The 16585-nt window shown below is 44.5% G+C and overlaps 1 protein-coding gene across 7 annotated transcripts in view; it reads left to right on the top strand.

The window, feature by feature from the left end:
* The window catches only part of KANK4 (KN motif and ankyrin repeat domains 4), a 68289-nt gene that overhangs the window by 25014 nt on the left and 26690 nt on the right, over positions 1-16585 (top strand). For 3 of the 7 annotated variants that reach the window (XM_019731234.2, XM_074334820.1, XM_074334822.1), the window contains exons 2-3: positions 4753-4989; positions 10488-10575. In XM_019731234.2, the coding sequence (XP_019586793.2) occupies positions 10560-10575 (16 nt within the window). In that variant the 5' untranslated portion in view covers positions 4753-4989; positions 10488-10559. Of the gene's footprint in view, positions 1-4752; positions 4994-5684; positions 5786-5818; positions 5937-10487; positions 10576-16585 lie in introns of those variants that run through there. The other 4 variants (XM_019731243.2, XM_074334821.1, XM_019731248.2 and 1 more) reach the window with 4 other exon arrangements.

Raw genomic sequence — 16585 nt, 5'->3', positions numbered from 1 at the left:
TAAGCACTGACACAGCACTTTACATACCTTGCCTCATGGGGTCCTCACACTGCATACTGAGCTGGGTTCATCTTGAATAAGGAAATTTGCTCAAGGTCACTTAGCTATTTTGCTCAAGGTCACACAGGAAATTTGCTCGAGGTCACCCAGGATTTGAACTGGGTCTGTCTTACCTCAAAGCCCATGCTCTTAACCACTCATCATCGTATATAGCAGCTGAGTTCCAGCCACCTAGATTTGGGTTTTCTTTGGAGACCTGTGCTGAGGCCCACCTGACAGGATGGCTGATGTTGATGTGGTAGTATTGAAGGGAGAGTTAAACATGTAATGGAATGACCTCCAGGAGGGAGTAGGTTTGGAAAATAAGGCTTAAGTCAGTAGAATCTTGCATAATCATTTACAGTAATCATTATAAAGCAATTTTATTTTATCACATAAGTAAGTTGTTATGTGATAGAATTTTAAATACAAAATTAAATTCCTAATCGAATGTATATTATTACATTAATAGCTAATATATTTATTATTGATTGAACACAGACGACATGCCGGCCTCTGTTCTAAGTAGTTGACATGTAGTATCTTTTTTAATCCTCTTGACAGATCCATGACATGTACGGTGCATCATTACTATTCCTACTTAACGAGTGAGGCAGTTGAGGCACTGATCCATTAAGTAATTTGCCCAAGGTTACACACTCAGTGACCGAGCTGGGATTCCAGCCATGGCTGCTTGACTTGGAGCCCAGACTCTTAACCATCATAGAACTTGCTCTTCAGTTATGTTAAGATATGCAAAATAGATAGAGATGAAACTAGCATCGAGATGGTAGGAGTATGGTGATTTTCCCACCTTTTCTCTCCCAGATAATTTATTTTTTATTTTCCAAGAATACATCGTAACAGTGATGAATATTTTCTTTTTTTAAAATTGCAGTTGACATTTAATATTATATTAGTTTCAGCTGTACAGCATAATTGTTTGACACTTATATAACTTACGAAGTGATCTCCCCATAACTTTGGTGTCCACCTAACACCACACATATGAGGTCGGACAATTAAGTTCATGAACTTGTTGCAACGATGTTGACTTTGTTGATGTCAGAGGGATTATTCACTATGAATTTGTACCAACTGGACAAACAGTTAACCAAGTTTACTCTTTGGAAGTGCTGAAAAGGCTGTGTAAAAAAGTTAGATGACCTGAACTTTTCACCAACAATTCATGGCTCTTGCATCAACACAATGCACCAGTTCACACGGCACTGTCTGTGAGGGAGTTTTTAGCCAGTAAACAAATAACTGTATTGGAACACCTTCCCTCCTCACCTGATCTGGCCCCCAGCGACTTCTTTCTTTACCCAAAGATAAAGGAAATATTGAAAGGAAGACATTTTGATGACATTCAGGACATCAAGGGTAATACGATGACAGCTCTGATGGCCATTCCAGAAAAAGAGTTCCAAAATTGCTGTGAAGGGTGGACTAGGCGCTGGCATCGGTGCATAGCTTCCCAAGGGGAGTACTTCGAAGGTGACCGTAGTGATATTCAGCAATGAGGTAACACTTTTTCTAGGATGAGTTCACAAACTTAATTGTCCAACCTCGTAGCCATTACAACATTATTGACTATATTCCCTGTGCTGTCACTAGACCTTTTTCATTTTCTTCCTTCCCTGCTTTATTTTGTTGTATGTGATTTGGAAGTTGCCTATGCACATGCACAGACTAAGCCGATGCCACTGAACACGAAGGCAGCGCAGTGGGAGACCCCCAGCAGCGTGTCGGATGTGCCGCTCCTCCGTTGGCTGCAGCAGCCCCACCTCCGCTGTAGTCGTCTGCGGAGGGTGTGTTCCTTTCTCACACTGTTATCAACACCGAGGATCTTTCTTTTTAAAAAACTTTTTTTCTTATTTGTAGGCGAGTCTGTTGTACCGTGGTTAAGAGCAGAACAGTAACTGGATGCAAGTTTTGGTGCTGATAGTCTCAGTTCCTGGGCGATTGCTCTGAGCCTCAGCTTTGTCCTTGGATAATGGAAATATATTAACCAGTGGTGTTTCTGCTTTTCTGAATTGCCTGCTTATTGTCCCTTCCTCATATGTCTATTGGCATCTTGATTTTTACAGTGTGTTTGAACCAAGGACTAAGAGCTTTCTGGAAGGGTCTAAATGAAGGGAGGAATAAGGAGTGGGGGTGTTTTTCCCTTGTAGCCCTGATGCTTTTCTTTTTCTCCAAGGAGCATTTTTCATGGGTTAGTGCAGCCTCCTCTCTTCCTGCAATGGACCGTTTCCTCCCTGAGAAATTTTCATCTGCTTTAATTTTCATCTTTAGAATCACTGATTCCTCCCTGGACTGCTACACCCACAGGTCTCACACGCACGACTTCTTTCCCCATCCATTTAAGTTGTGTTCTGTCAGAACGGCCATGGCCATAACGGGTCTGCTGTGAGAGGCTCTATTTCAGCAGCGCACACAGCTAACAAAGATGCCTCACCTCAACCTTGTATAATCACACAGACCACAAATAGTTGACCTTCCTGAACAAAGGGCAAAAGCCTAAGGGATCACTTAGATCAAAGGCACATTCTTAAGATAGTTGCACCTCTTCCTTCTTATCTACCACCCATCATGCCTGACTTGGACAATCCACCTTTTTCCCATCATGGGGCAGAAGGGGCAGAAATTGGAGATTTCTAAATTGCAAAAGGAATCAAACCTCTTAGCCAAAGGATTCCTGCCAGAAAAGTTCCTGTGGATAAATGAGTTTGGCCCAGAGAGTTCTCTGGATGGCTTGGCGGTAACATGAAGTTGGCTGCTGATCTTAAGACATATGTCTGAGTGAGGCATTCAGTGGGGATATGCCGGTATCCCACACATGGCAAGGGCCAGAGGCCGTGGAGGGGATTCCCCCAGAGAAGCACAGGCTCCCTTAGAGAAAACTGATGGGGTTTCCCATGAAGACCTTCCCTTCATGTGAGGTCACTGCTGCTTGGACAGCACCAGCATTGATGCTTACATCCCAGTATTCATGTGTCTCCTGCATTCTCCTGCACGCCCAGTTCAGTCTGTGTGGATTAGAACACAGGGTATGAGATTGGGGGACAGAAAATCTGACCATGGACTTAAATGAGTGTTCTGGGTAAGTTAGAAAAGACAAGAGAATCTCGCTCTCCTTCTCTTAGAGACATAGGCGGTCAGCACAAAGTCTGCCTCAGCATCTCTACAGGACCCAGAAAACTGGAAATGCTACTTGTCTTCAGAAAGAGGTCTGAAGAAGGTGTGTGTGTGGGCGCGCGTGCGCATGTGTGTAAGTGTGTGGTGCCTTTTTTTTTCCTGTGGGTCTTCTGTCCCGTCATCCGAGGCAAGCGGATCAGTGGCACTGCTGAGGGTATTTCCTTCCCTCATTTGACCACATTTTAAAATCTGATGGAGCCTATTGTAAAAGCAGAGGCGCTCCATTGGCATTTATTGGAGTGTCTTGAGAGGTCAACTGTGTTTAGAGCCATTGGTATTGTGGATAAGGTCAGTTTCACAAACTTTGTGGAGCCTCTAGCCTGTGATGCTGGGTCAGGGAGACAGACACAGAGGCGGCAATTACGGTGATACCTGCTGCCGGAGAGGGCAGACTGGGGCAGTGGAAGCAGGAAGGCTGACTATTACACTTAGAGGGAATACTGAGAGGTGGGAACTGGCCAGTATTCCTGGAAGAGTGTTAGATCTTGGAGAAAGGCACAGCTCTGGAAGTAAGCCTCTCACCTCTTTATCTTGGATAAGCAAGATATTTGGGAGAAGAATTTGGGGAGAGGAAAAGAGAGTGCTTATCTTTGTCACATAGGTAAATCAGAGGGACAGAGGGGGTGGCTGGAAAGTCATGGGACCTGGTAACATGGATAGCTTTCTTTTACTCTGCTTCTTGATGAAATGTCGTATGTCTCCAGCCATTCTCCAGCCAATTTGAAGGAGACAGTCAATGATCATCTTAACTATATCAGGACTTTGCTCTTCAGTATATATTTTTTTCATATAGCCTCAGAGTTCAAGGTATATATTTGTGATTTTTAAAAAAAATTTTGATGATTTGGTCTTTGCACTCAGTTAACACAGATAAATACTTTTAGCAGTTGAGAAAAGTGAATGTTGGTGTTCAATGGCCTTGCCCGTCACGTCATCCCATGCCCTTTGATAAGCCTCTCAACCTCTCTCTTGAGCACGATGCTATAGAATCTTCCAAGAAAAGTAAGCAATGTGATCCAGAATAGTGGGAAGAACCCAGAGTCCTACCCCAGGAATCTTCATTTTCATCCAGTTCACTCTTGGGTGAACCAAGGGAAGTAACTTAGACTGTCTCTGATTTTCTTCACTTATACAGTGGGGTGCTCATCCCTGGCCGCTGCCTTAAACTGCCGTGAGGATAAGTGGGACCCGGGATGTGAAGTGCTTTTCGAGTGTACTGGCTGGATGCAGGCAGCATTTCAGGGTGACACTCAGCTCTGGCATCAATGTCAGCGTGGGTTAGACAGGAATCTGCCCTCGCCTTTGAAAGCACATCTCGACAGGTAGTATCCGTGAGGGTCAGAACGGCTTCGACATGTCTTGCTGACGAAGCGTCATTTCCTAGGACAGCCTCATCTGGCTAGAGCTATGGGGGGTCAAGTGTACTAGGTCCCTGTAAATCTGAGCTTGCATAAGGGAGCCCAAAGATGTCCTGACCCCTTTTCTGACTGCACCCACCCCCTCTATCTCCTTCAGGTGCAGTAGTGGTACTGGGTTTTGTGAGCCTGGAGCCTCTGTGCCCACACCTCATACCCGCCTCTGCTCCAAAGAGCTGAGGCTGCAGTGGGCTGGCTGGACTCTTCACAGCGCCTGCCTGGGACACAGACCTTCTTCCTCTGCAGCTGCCTTCTCCCGGCTCCGGCACCCGCCCCTCTGAAGTCACTGATCTGCTGCGCTGCAGTTGGAAACCCTGCCAGGTGCTGGATCCTTACAGTAGGTACTTCCTTGCTTTTCTCTTTCTGCCAGAATTGGGTGCGTTTCAGTGCTTGGGGCAGCCGACTGGTAGAGAGAGTCAGTAAGCAGGAGCTGCCAGTCTGGCTCCGGAGACTCACTGGTCATTATTTCTGTCTCCTGCTTTGCCCCACAGACTTCCACTCACTGAATAAGCAGGATAGCAAGAGTTCTGGGAGTTGCTCACAGAAGCGTCCCACAGTTGTGGGACCCTACGAGGTGGGTGGGGGAGGAAGTTCCCAAAGCAGAGCCAGGAAGAAGGAGATGCATTGCTGGAGGGTTTCATCTCCTAAGAGAGCTGTGTCCTCATTAGGGGTATTTTATTAATGAGCCACACCAGCTGCAGGGGGGAAGGAGGAAAGGCATAGTTGATTATGACCTCCAGATGAGCACCTAATCTGGGGGAGGCCGGGGAGGAAGTTGTGTGCTGTTTCGGTGTCTTTACATGTGTCCTTCTGAAGTGATGGCAGCTCTAGGAAGTAACTTTCCATCTGAAGGATTTGAGCTTTCTTCCTCTTTTGGCAAATATCAGCTCATTGAGCATTGAATTTCTTCCTGACCCCACTCCCCTCTTCCCAGGAGCGAAAAGGAAGTCAGTATTTGCTTTTCCAGCAAGGTCACAGATCACCTGACCAAATCCTTTAACCGCTGGGAAGCCAGTAACGCTGTGCTGAACTCACGACCAATCAGCTCTGGTCCAGCAGCCCGAACCTAGCTTTCTGGGAGGAGACGACTCCTCTTGCTCCAGGCTATGGCAGGGGGAGGATGTCAAAGGAAGGTAATGTGGCCACGGCTTTCCTTGTGACAGTTTTCTGTTCTTCATGAAGCTCTTGATTCAGCTGCTGCAATGCAGGCAAAAATGACAAGCACTCGCAGAAAAATGTGGGAATGGAGTTAATGAGATTGTGTTAATGTGTCATTTATTGAGCGTAAGTTATCTCTTTGTTTCCTGGGTTGGTAGGAAGTGAGCCAGCCAACTGGAGAACTCGGCAGAATCTTTTTCAGGAGTGCATCTCACCTCCCTGGGAGTCTGGGCTGCAGCCCTCTCAGTGGTTAAGCAGCTAAGCAGTGCTGTCAGACGCCCCCTGCTTCTTAGCACAGGGGACATTTACACTTGGAGGTGCTGGGGCGTAGAATGGGAAACTGGAAGCTCCCATCATTTTGGCAGGATCAGTATGAGGTATTGGTAATTTTTTCTCTTTCGGAAAGAACGCTTTGTCTTTGCGAGTGGTCGAGCGTGGATTGACAGGGTCGCTGTTTGGTGTGCTACCTTGCTAAATATTTGACTTTGTAAGGTTCAATTCTCCAAGAATTCTCATGGCAATAAGGCTGTGCTTTGAGCCAAGCTTTCTTTTCAAGGAAATCCAAGGTGCTATTTATTTTGGCATGCAGCCTGTTCTGGGATGAAATACAGCATTTTTATTATTGCAGAATAAAGAGAGGTTTGAAGAGAACAAAAGTACAGAACTAGGTTTCAGTTTCAGAACTAAGTAAAGCAAGGTTTCTTTGAATTTGGATTTGAGGTTAGAAATGAGATTGAAATGGCATCATAAAAGGAATAAATGTGGAGAGGGAGAGGGTGTGAGTATATACTACAGGAATTGGGCCGAACTGGGAAAATCTATGCTCCCAGGTATGGACTCTGCTGGAACCGTTTCTAAAGTGGCCTGGTTGTTACACAGGGGGCTGTCACTGCTGTCTGCCAGTGACTGTCTCTTGGTGGATTTTGAAGGGGCAGCCTCAGTCCCCACCTCTTCACTGCCCATTGGCTTTGAGAAGCAGTGTGGAGTGATGGAATCACACCAACTCTCCTGCCCCTAGTTAACTGGGTAACTGCATGGGCCACGTGGCCTCTTTGTGCCTTTATTTCCTTATTTGTAACTTGGAGATGATACCCTGGTCTGAATGTCTGTCACGGGTTAAGGTACAGGGAGGGTGGCGAGTCGGGAGAGACAGAAAGGTGTCCTGTAGGAATTCTGACCTTCACAAGCTTACAGATTGGTAGGGGAGGAGAGATCGAGAGAGATAAACTATGTATACTCAAAACATCCAGAATAGTGAGCTAATGAGAGGTTGAAATCTAATTTGGCATCCTTGATCCTGGGATAGGCCATAAACAAATGAAAAGTTACATAACAACACCAGGTGTTACAAGGTTCTGAACACTGAGGTATAACTTAATAGAGCAAGTAGTAAATTGTTTTATGTCAAAATTTTAAATGTTCCAGAAGGTTACAAAATTCCATTTTAGAGGGGAACTCTGTCCAACAGTTATTTTTCAGATTCTGTTGTATTGCAAAGTAGCATGTGTTGATGTGGCAATTATTCCTCAATTCCACTCCCCTAACCACATCAAACATCTACCCACTCAAAGAAAACCCCCTTAGCTAAATTCCAAGATTTCTGCCATAAGGATCATGTGCCAAAGTGGTGAAGCCTTGGGTGGCTGGGGACTGGAAATGGCATGCTGTGGGCATGACAGTTCCCTGTTTTCCTTCCTGTGTTTACAGCCCCTTAGAGGAAAAGCGTGGTGAGCACTCTTCTTCAGAGAGTTGGGTGTCAGCTCCATTTCATTTCTGGAGCCTTGAAATGGTTAATTTTTGTAAAATTCAAGTCTAAGAGAACTATTAGAAGTCTCTATAGAGTTCTTTTCAATAAAACTTGACCTACTATGTGCTGCATAATTATGTGAAACCCTTTGATCTCAGATACGAAGGGCTGAATCCTAACTCTAACCAAAAGCAGTGAGTGTGATTGAACTCTCTGCAGTGATGGTGAAAGTTGGTGCAGCCAAAGGCCCACTCGCACCCAGGTAGCCCCCACTGGCTTCGAGGAGCCTTATTGCTTGGTGTCCAGCCCTGGAGAAGCAGATTGCACCTTTGTCCAGGTGGCCTCATAAGAGAGCAGTTCTCGTTCTTTATACTCGGAAGGCGGTTCATGTACACTTGTGGGAGAAGCAGAGAAGCATGAGAGTCAGGAACATTTCCCGCTACTAAAAGAGCTAGGAATCAGGCTGGCTTATACAGGTGGACAAATGTTTACAGATCACTGCTGTTCCCACCACAGGCTTGGAATTGGCTAGGCTTGAGGTCAAATTCTGTTCCAACACTTGCTTGCTATGTGCCTGTGGGCAGGGAGGACTGTAAACTCTCTCAGCCTCAGTCTCCCTATCTGAATAATGGAGACAATAATAATCTTCTTGGGGTTAGGTAGCAGATTGCATGAGATCATTCAATTATGTCCAGTGCTCCGTGCTCTGCCTATTTCTCAGTAACGTTATGGGGTGGGGGCAAGAGGAGGGCAGAAGGGAGAACACAGACCATGGTAATGGAGAGACAGGCCGAGGGGCCAAGCTAGGGTTTGCGTCCTGACCCTTTTCCTCCCCACACTTCATGCCGATCCTCTCCTGCCTGCCAGCCTCTGGGAGGCACCACCCCTGACTGACAACTGCAGACCTGCTGAATTGAGATTGGGAGCAGTGGCCTCTGCCTGGGAACCTTCTCTTTCTTTCATTTTTCTAAAATTATATTTATTTTTTAAATTGAGATATAATGAGCATGGAACCTATTATGTTAGTTTTAGGTGTGCAACATAATGATTTTCTATGCGTATATATTGTGAAATCATTATCTCAGTAAGTTTAGTTAGCACCTATCACCGCACATAGTTACAAATGTTTTTTCTCATGATGAGAACTTTTAAGATTACTGTCTTAGCGACTTTCAAATATACAATACAATAGTATTAACTGTAGTTACTATGCTGTACACTACATCCCCAGGACTTAATTATCTTATAACTGGAAATTTGTACCTTTTGACCCCCTTCACCTATTTCACCCATTCCCCCACCCCCCAGCTCTGGCAACCACCAAACTGTTCTCTGTATCTATGAGTCCAGTTTTGTTTGTTTTTAGATTCCACGTATAAATGAGATCATACAGTATTTATCTTCCTCTTTCTGACTTACTGCATTTAGCATAATGCCTTCAAGGTCCATTCGTGTTGTCACAAATGGCAAGGTTTCCTTCTTTTTTATGGCTGACCATTGTTCCACTGGGTATATGTGTACCACATTTTCTTTATCCCTTCAGCTGTCAGTGGACATTTAGGTTGTTTCAGAACCTTCTCTTTCCAACAAGGGTGACCCTCCCTCACCCCAAGTTAGAACCTCCTTATCCCTGACCTCTACTGCAGCTGTATGCCACCCCCAAACTAGGTAAGAGGTACCCAGTGTTGGTTCCTCCTGCAAGGATGTCTTTGCCTATGGAAACGCTGCTTGCGCTTCTGGGCTGTGTCACACCTGCGTAGGGAAAGGTCCCTCTGGCAGCTGCGTGAGAGGAGCTGTGTTTTGGAGGAGCCAAGGCAGGAGCCGGGTGATAACTTTGAAGGCAGTTGCCGTGCTCATACAAAGAGGGAACATAAAACATACTGTCGGGTGCACTTTAGCCGTCCTCTTATTTGGCAGGCCTGATAGTTCCCAGCTCTCTTCTCCAGTTTACTTGTTTGTTCCCCATTGTTTCCATCCGGGTTGCTGCAGGCCACCCCTCATCCTTCTCTCTCCCAGTTTCCCCCAACCCTTCCCTCATCCCTGGTACACTTCTCTGTTCTGAGTTCATTGTCAAGCACATTGAAATTCCTAAAACAACCCCCTTTCCACTGCTGATATGCCACAGATAATTCATTATTCTGATGTGTATGGAGTTACAATCACAAAAGAACAAAACAAAACCACCATTTCTTGGGTGATTTATTGTAATGGGGCAGAAGGCAAGTTGTTTACCATTCGAAGAAAGAGTCCTAGGAATGGATTACACTTTGGGGAAAATTTATGATCAAACTTCAAGGTACCCTAATTTAGAGTCAGCACAGTATGCTGCTTGAATAGTTACTGCTGTCTTCTGGCCACCTAGGCTGAACTTCCTTAGTTCTGCTCATGGCTGGAAATCACCTCTAAGTATTGGCTCCTAGTCAGTACTTGGAATTATTTCATCTTTGTCTTGAATATGATTGGGATGTCATAGATCATTTGTAGGTGCTGTGATTCCAGCTTTTTTACCAAATGGATTATAATTGTTTTATCCTGATGGGGGTGAGTAGATATCAGCTCTTGACATTATGCAAAGAGCACTGTGTTGGTTATCAGAGCCCTGGGTCTGGTCTAGCTCCTTCACTAACACGCTGGGAGGCTTTGCACCGAGCAGTTAACTTCTGAGCCTCCGTTTCCTCATCTGCCAAGTGAGAGAGTTGAACCAAAGGCTTCCTTTGGAGTCAACTATTGCTAACATTCCAGGAAGAGACATCCAAGTTTGGCCTCTAGGAGTGCAGACAGGCTTTTAATCTCCTCCTTTGGAGAGCTATAAGCTCATGGGTGCCCCTGGGAGAAAGGCAGGGATGGGTGTTACGTTCTTTGGTGCTATGTTCCCTCCATACTTATTCTAACTCTAATGAGACTCTCCACTTTTCTATTCTTTCTTTCAGAGCTGTCTGACAAATTTTACAAACTTCTCAGATGAAGAGTGCCTGAGAGACTGACGGTCAGCATTCCCTGCGATGGAGAAGACAGATGGTAGGCAGGTTGCTTTGTATTCCTGGGTCTAACGTGAGCATTTGGTTGGAAAAGGATTGTTACTATAAATCCTGGAAATAGCCTGCTGGAAACATTCCCCAAACAGGCGGTGCTGGGAGACCCAAACCATGTATTTGAAGTATGAACACAGAAGATGGTAGGGAATGAGAATGAAGCCTTATGTTTATATCGGAGTTGTATAATTTTTGGAATATTTTCTCATCTCTTCCAAGCACCAAGAAAGGAGCAGGATGCTCTCACTTATTACCCTCATTTTAGACATGAGTAACTTGAAGTCTAAAAAAGAGGCACAATATGGTAAAATTCATATCTGTGTGATTTTTCCAAATCATTTAACTTCTCTGAGCCTCAGTCCCCCTCATGTATCAGTTAGTGTTGCTGTGTAACAAATCACTCAAAATGTATTGATTTAAAATAAAGATATTTATTATTTCTCAAAAGATTCCGTACGTTTGGGCTGGGCCATTATTCTGGTCTAGGCCAGCTTGACTGACTTTTGCTGGGCTCATGTATCTATGGTCTTCTGGATGACTTTGCCAGATGGTTTAGAATGGCCACACTCAAATGCCTGGTGGTTGACTCCATGTCACCTGGGGCATTGGTGACGATTTGGCCATGCATCTCTCCTTGTCCCCATGCTAGCTCGGGAGTTGTTCACGTGGTGGCAGAAGGGTTCCAAGCACAACGACAACAGATAAACCCTCGCGTGCAAGTGATTTTCAAGTCTGCCTATGTCATATTTGTTATTGACCCACTGGCCAAAACAAGTCACAAAGCTAATTCCAGGGTTAGTGTAGAAAGGAAATACCCATGGGTGGGGTCTAATTGTAGCTATTTTTGCGAATAGTCTACCACACCTCGTCCATAAACAGGTATTAATACCTACTTCACAGGGGCGGTAAAGGACTAAATGAGATAATCCATGCAAGATTGTTGAGTAATAACCACCTAGCATAACGAATCTCGCAGTGAATGTTCCCCAGGAAACTTGTCAAAGGTCATAGACTAGACCCAATCTTCTGACTTCTAATGAAATACTTTTTTCAGATCACCAAATGTCAAGAAACAGGAGAGCCTATAATCCCCCTTGAATCACATGGCCCTTCACTGGTGTGGGACTTAGGGACCAGACAGCAGCTCCAGCCCTGCTTCTTCCTTCTTTCCAAATGCAATCACCATATATTTCAAGAGTCTGCCTTTCTCCCCATAGCTGCCTTTTCAGTGCATCCCTGGATGTGGTCGCACAGAACACCAGCTAATTCCCTGAATGCCCCGGGGGCCTGTCACTCCTGCCTGCCTCATTTGTCTCTGCTCAGCATCCTCAGACTGCTGCTCTTCTCGTGATTAACCACAACTAGCTCAAGAAAGGCACCCCTCCCTTCAGGAACACGCATCTCACAAAGTAAAGGCAGAAGAGGGAAAGCCTTCCGCTGCTGCCTTGGCCTTTTAAAGAGGCTCATTTAATTCCCCTTCTTACTGGCTGTATTTTTGGCCACTTCTCTCTAATTTCTGTTTTTTGGATTTCCTTCAGAAAATGTGTAGAGACTTTCGGCCTTTTTCTCTCTCACTTTAAATGCCTCTGATTGGTTCACTCACCGTCCGCACTTCACTTTGTCTCTTAAGATAATTACTGTGGCACCGCCTTCTTCCCTTGTCCCTTTCTAGTCCCCTTTCTCATGTCTGTGTAACTCTTGGGCTCATGACTGTGTTTAAAGGGGTCCCGTGACCTGGTGTGCTTTCAGACCGAGACTCTGTAGGGATTTCTAGGTAGCTCTGAGTCTCACATATCTTAACTTTTTCTTCTCCCCTGACTCATTTTCCTGGTATCTTCAGAATCATTTTCTTGGACTCTCGTACCCTCTTGAGACTGTAGTCCTAATGCAGAGTTAAAAATTCCAAGGAGACAGCATATTCTTAGCAAATCCTTCCGTGCCCCACTCAGTACCAGCCTATGCTTTCCAGTTTGTTTGTGGAGTTCCTGTGCCATGTTCTCTTACCGAATTAGTGCTAACAATCACAATAACTTACAAGTTAGTTATTAGTATTGCCACATTCCAAATGAAGAAATTGAGGCACAGGGGAATTAAATAATTTACCCAGAATCACAGAGGTAGGCGATTACAGAGCCAGGATTCAAATCCAGCCTGTTTGGCTATGTGTTGGTTTATTTGATCTAAAGTTCATTTTGAGCAGAGTCAGTCCTCCTAATTAATTCTTGCCTGGGCCTAATGCCCAGAATTCTGAGCTCCTGCATACCTGTCACCAAGTAGAATTAAGAGGAGCAGGGCTTAATGTGACTGTAGGTCTCCGAGCTATCAAATCAAGTTCCCTCGTTCAAGGTCCAGCATTCCTCTTGCACTGGGAGAAAGAGAAGGAATGCAGAGTGGTGGGTGGCAAGCACGGCAGCACAATGGGTCACTGGTTGTGTGTATCTGTGTATATGTCTATGTGTGTCTGTCTGGATGTATGAGTCTTTGTGATACGCCATAGTGCTAGCTTAGGAAAGCATCTATTAAACCCATCATTGTGGATAACTTCTCAGTCTCACAGACTCCTTTGGTTCCCCTCAAGCTCCCTTGTGGAAGATTTGCCTTTGAATCTCCTGTTTCTTATTTGATGCTATTATTGTATTTGTGCTCTGGACCTGCTCCCAGAGGTCGCTGGGTAAATCAGTGCATTTCTACTGAATGGAGACAAAAAGAAGAGAAGTAATGCAGCCTCTCCTTTAGGAGAGGTCTTCGCCTTCTGGGTCAGACATCTGCTCTCCACTTAACTTTAGACAATATCTCCTCTCAGATTTGGCCTGTCCCTGTAATCCAGGAGGCTGGTGAGTGGACCAGCAGGCCTAAGAGTATAACTGAGAGCAGCTTGAAAAAGTAACAGAGCAATTGCTCTCATTTACTGAAACTACCAGTGTGCCTCTTTGTGGGAAAGCAGGTTGATAAAAAAAATTGTGTGGGGGGGATGGAAATTTATTTGGAGTTCTTTGGGTGCTGGAGGAATGTTTGTTCTTTATTCACCTGGAGTCCAGGTTTCTGCCACAGAAGCTCTGGAACCCAATAAGGACCAGCCCAGGTATTAGCACCAATGCTTCATTCTGTTCCCTGCTGCAGTTGTGACATAATTACCCACAGGCCCTATGGCTTTACTTGGCATTAAGGCTAGGAGGCTCTATTATGTCAGTGCTTATGAGTTCAGCCTTCATGTATGGCTTTGTTTAGCTCTTTGGAGATAAAGCTACTTCCCTAAACACAGAGGGTCACCTAACAAGCACATGACATCAACCAGAAGGAGAAATCAAACTGGCAGGTGGGAAGAGCTCAGCCCCAATATGTCATCACCTTTAGGGAAAAGCAGACCCAAACATGCCCCAGGTAACACCATGATTTGCACCTTTTCTTTAACTTGACCCTTTCCCTCCAATGCCTTTGGCTTCTTTCATGTTGACCATATTAGCAGTCTCCCAACTTGTCTTCAGGTTTCTGGTTTGTCCTTTTTCTGATCCTCTGCAAGAATGCTCTCTGTGAAATTACATTTTACCAAGCCATTTCCTTGTGTAAAACCCTTCAATGACTCCCATTACCTAGAGAATAAAGCCAAAGACTATCAGTGTGCATACAAGTTGCTCCACGATCTGGTTTTTGTTGACCTTTCAATTTTCTACTTCTCACCCTTCCCTACCACACCTTAAGTTCCAGTCGTATCAATTGCATTTACAAAACTCTGAATTACTGTGGAATTTCCTACCTCCATGCCTTTGCATCTTCTCTGACATATATCTAGAATCTGTCCTGGCTATCTATTGCTGCATAACAAACCAACCCAAAACTTAGTTGCTTAAATCAATCATGTATTATTAGCACAGGCTCAGCTGAGAAGTTCTCACTTGGGGTCCCTCCTGTTGTTGAAGTAAGATGATGGCTGAAGCCAGAATCATCTGATGGCTTGTTTACTCATGGGCTGGCACCTGGGCCAGGATGGCTGAACCAGCTCAAGCTGGCTAAGCATTTTTTCCTGTCTCCACATGACCCTCTATGGGGTTATTTGGGCTTCCTCACAGCATGGCCCTTACAGAACTCCTTACATGGCATCTAGTTTCCTAATGAATGTGCATTCCAAGAGACCCAGGTGGAACTAAGAGGCTTCTTATGACCTTACTTTGGAATTCTGTCAGCATCATTTCTGCCATTTTCTTTTGGTCAAAGCAGTCACAGTCCAGCCTAGATTCAAAGGAGTGGAGAAATAGACTCCACCTCTCAATTTGGGATTCCATTGCCTGTCTAGAGAAGGCAGGAATTGATGGTGGCCATCTTGGAAATGAACCATTATAATGTCATTTACCCTCGTGGTCTGGCAAATTGCTATTTGTTTTTTTAATGCCCAGTCATGTCACTTTTGTGAAGTCACCCCTGTTCTACCAAGATGGAAGTAACCTCTAAGTCTGAGAAAATTATTCTGGAGAAACTGGGAAAATAGGAAGGAAGACTGTTCTTTGAGCGTGTGTCAGTTACCATCGTTGCCACATTGCATGGTATTTGTTGGTGTTTCTCCTACTTGACCATACATTTTTTTGAGGCTGGGTCTATATATACCTGATTTATCTCTGTGTCTTTAGGATCTAGCTTAGCAACCAACACATAGGTGCTCAATAAATAGTGATTGCGGTAAGTAAATTGAATTATTGCTATTGTAATTTTGCCCTCAGGGCCTATTACTCTTAGAACCGAGCACTCAGTCACAAAGAATTTGTGGAGCCCCTCCTATGTACCCAGCATATCAGCTTCCATTATGGGGCTTCAGTTCTCTATATTTTGGGCTTCCACAAAGATAATAAATATAATATTGAGCATGTATTGAATGTTTATCACATGCTGGGTGTTGTTCTAAGCACTTTACATGTATTAATTAATCAGTCCTCCCATTAACCTCATTTTATCTATTATTATCCCCATCTTATAGATGCTAAGACACAGGAAGGCTAAGTAATTGCCCCAAGGTCACAGAGCTGAGATATAGACCAGGCCCCAGAGTCTATGTTCTTGGCCTCTGTGCTCCACTGATGTTCTCTCCTGAGCTCAGCATTTTCACAGCATGATTAGCAGAATGTCACAGAGATAATAAGGGTGTCACATGAGGAACATCAAAGGAACAAAGACTATTTAATCTGAAGAAGCTACTTGGAGACAAGTCCCTCTGGACTCAACTACTTGAATGACTGACTTATCTCAGTGTCCTCAACTGGAGTCAAGATCAGTGGTGCCTTGGTGTGATGGAGAACTTTCTGATGTCCCCGGATAATTTGGGCTGCCCCGAAAACTCATGAGTCCCACATCTCTTGGAGGATGTATGCCAATGTCTCTTTTGACATTCATTGTCCTTTTTCCCTCACCACCTTTTTTTCCACTCTATGAAAAATGTGGTATTTCCTTACTGGGCATGAGTTTTTAAAAGTGAAATTCATGTTTGTTAAGCACTGAGCAGTCTTCAGGTGGAAAAGAGGATGGGCTGTGTGTGATTATGTGTTCCAATTCTGTCTGTTAGTACCTAGAGGTTCCGACATCTGTGGAAGCTTAAATAATGTAGAAAGCATAGCTCCTTGATGTCTCTGGCTTTCCCAAGGTTTACTAGCACCTATTTGAATAATGAAAGGTTATTTTTTTAATGTTGAGACAATTATGTACCTCATCCTTCAAAACCCTCCATATTCGTAATTGCCAATTAGTACCCTGATTTGGCAAATTCCTGGACACTTCAGTTCAGCAATTACATGTCTCAAATCCAGTAAAACAGTATGAGACTATTTCATTTTGCGGGTCTGCAGGCAGATTCCACAGTAGCAACTGAGACGACCTACTGCAAATTGGAAACTATTCCCTCTACCTATTTCCTTGCAGACATTGGCTAAGTACACATTGATTTAATAACATGGTTTCTGAGCACAGCCAAAAGACTGTGAGCATCTCAGCATAATTTAGAGGCTGGAACATTT

This window comes from Rhinolophus sinicus, linkage group LG06 (genome assembly GCF_036562045.2).
Source record: "Rhinolophus sinicus isolate RSC01 linkage group LG06, ASM3656204v1, whole genome shotgun sequence".
NCBI lineage: Eukaryota > Metazoa > Chordata > Mammalia > Chiroptera > Rhinolophidae > Rhinolophus > Rhinolophus sinicus.
This window is presented reverse-complemented; position numbering and strand designations above follow the sequence as displayed.